We start from the raw sequence: 2,088 nt of genomic DNA, 5'->3' as shown, positions 1-2,088 counted from the left end.
ACGAATGTATAGATACAACAAACAAGAAGTAAATACGAAAACGGAATAAGAGTAGATAGGATAACGAATGAGTAGATGCAAGAATAGGAGTAGATATGAGTAGTACAAACGAAAAAAAAAGTATGTATATAAAAACGAAAGAATAGATAAGAGAATAAAGTAGGAATAACTGTGAAATGGAATAATAATATATACGAGAGACAGAAGACACGAAACGAAGGAGATAAGAGACGCAAGCAATAAATACAAAATAGAATATGAATAGATATGGAAACTATGTCATTGTTTTTTGTTTGTTTGTTTATTTGTTTTTTCAAGTAAGGGTGAGAGCGTGCGAGAAATTTCGAGTTTGTGTTAAACGAAAATTAGGTGGTTGTGTTGACGAGTGGAAAAGTTAGCGAAGTTGTGCAGAATTTTTTTTTTCTTTGAGGGGGGTGGGGTGGAAAGGAGTATGGGGTGGAGGGGGAAGGGGGGGGGGGAGTTTAGGAAGTACGGAGCTATAAACAAGGAAGAAATTGGGCGAATAAACTCCCATATTTGTGTAGAAATGTAAACAAGGATAATAGGAATCCCGTACATTTCACGAAAGAATACATCAGTATTGAATAAACTTTCTAGTTTATTTATACAACACAATTATACAAAAAAAATACATGAACAGATAAAATAATAGATAAATAAAAAAGTAATAAAACTTGGGGAGGAATGTTTTTTGAGAAATTCACTTACGGAAGGAAGTAAAACGTGAAAAGAGATAGTAATAATCTCAACTTGTGAATCTGGATCGAAAATGTTTACAAGTTGGATGTTTTTGGCCACTGACTGGAAGTTGTCTTAAATTTGTATTGTCGGTCTATTTATCTGTCAGTCTATTTGTCTGTTTATTTCATCGATCGATTCGTCTCAATCCTCTCTCTCACTCTCGCTCTCTTTCTCTCTCGCTTTCGCTCTCTCTCTCTCTCTCTCTCTCTCTCTCTCTCTCTCTCTCTCTCTCTCTCTCTCTCTCTCTCTCTCTCTCTCGCTTTCGCTATCTCTTTCTCTCTCTCTCTCCCTCTCTCTCTCTCTCTCTCTGTTTATCTTTCTGTCCATCCGGCTATTTATCTACCTGTTAATCTAATCTATCCATCTATCTCTATCCTATTTCTCAGTTTCTCCTCCTTCTCCTTCTCCTTCCCCTTCTCCCTCTCCCTCTCCCTCTCCCTCTCCTCCTTCTCCTCTCTCCCCTTCTCATTCCCTCTCTCTCTTTCGCCCTCCCTCCCTCCCTCTCTCTCTCTCTCACCTCAGCCACCTCCCCTCCTCCCCTCCTCCTCCCCTCCTTCTCCCTCATCGAATGAAGCTGTCATCGCTCTTTTACAAGGCCCTGAATCTTTCTTGCGTAACCCTAAATGACTCTTATCTCGCAACGAAACGGGCCGATCATCTCCTCCAAATTGAACTTCTCCAAATGCGACCCCAAAGTATAGAGCAGGACTGCGTGATCGAATACCTTTTGGAGCAGGATCCAGGAGCCTTACCCGCGGGAGGGACGAGATCACAGGGATTTGGGTTTCTGCTCGACGTAATGCAACTTATATTTATATATATATATATATATAAAAGGGGGGGATGTATTATCTATCGCCGTCGTCGGATTTTGTGGGGTATTGACATTATGTCTTTAATGGGCATCGTTTCTCTTCTCGAGATTGGGTATTATCCGTGCCCTGTCCGATTTTCCTGCCTTGTACCACCTGGCAATGCAACGAATAAGGACACGGGTGCAGTAAAACAAGGCAGTGGTGGGAAATCAGACATCTGTGTATTCGCTGTCATCGGAATTCGCGGGGATTGAGATCATGTCTTTAATCGGGATTGAGATCATGTCTTTAATGGGGATTGAGATCATGTCTTTAATGGGGGCATCGATTCTGCTCCCGAGGTGTGCATTAACCGTGCCCGATTCGATGCTTGCCTTGTGCCACCTGTTGCCACCTGGGTATTAGGGACGGGGAAGTCCTTTGTGAATGAAAATGTCATTGTGATCTTTCCAAGGCGTGTCCAGGGCGATTCTAGGAGACGTGGGTTTACTCTCGCTCTCTCTCTCTCTCT

General features: G+C 42.1%; 1 protein-coding gene across 1 annotated transcript in view; it reads right to left on the bottom strand.

The window, feature by feature from the left end:
- Positions 1 to 1,881: 1,881 nt before the first annotated feature.
- The window catches only part of LOC119587692 (101 kDa malaria antigen-like), a gene marked incomplete at its 5' end in the record, with an annotated part of 9,304 nt that continues 9,097 nt past the window's right edge, over positions 1,882 to 2,088 (bottom strand). The window contains one exon of the mRNA XM_037936372.1: positions 1,882 to 1,971. Within this exon, the coding sequence (XP_037792300.1) occupies positions 1,882 to 1,971 (90 nt within the window). The remainder of the gene's footprint in view (positions 1,972 to 2,088) is intronic.

Source organism: Penaeus monodon, chromosome 3, assembly GCF_015228065.2.
Source record: "Penaeus monodon isolate SGIC_2016 chromosome 3, NSTDA_Pmon_1, whole genome shotgun sequence".
In the NCBI taxonomy this organism is placed as follows: Eukaryota; Metazoa; Arthropoda; class Malacostraca; order Decapoda; family Penaeidae; genus Penaeus; species Penaeus monodon.
This window is presented reverse-complemented; position numbering and strand designations above follow the sequence as displayed.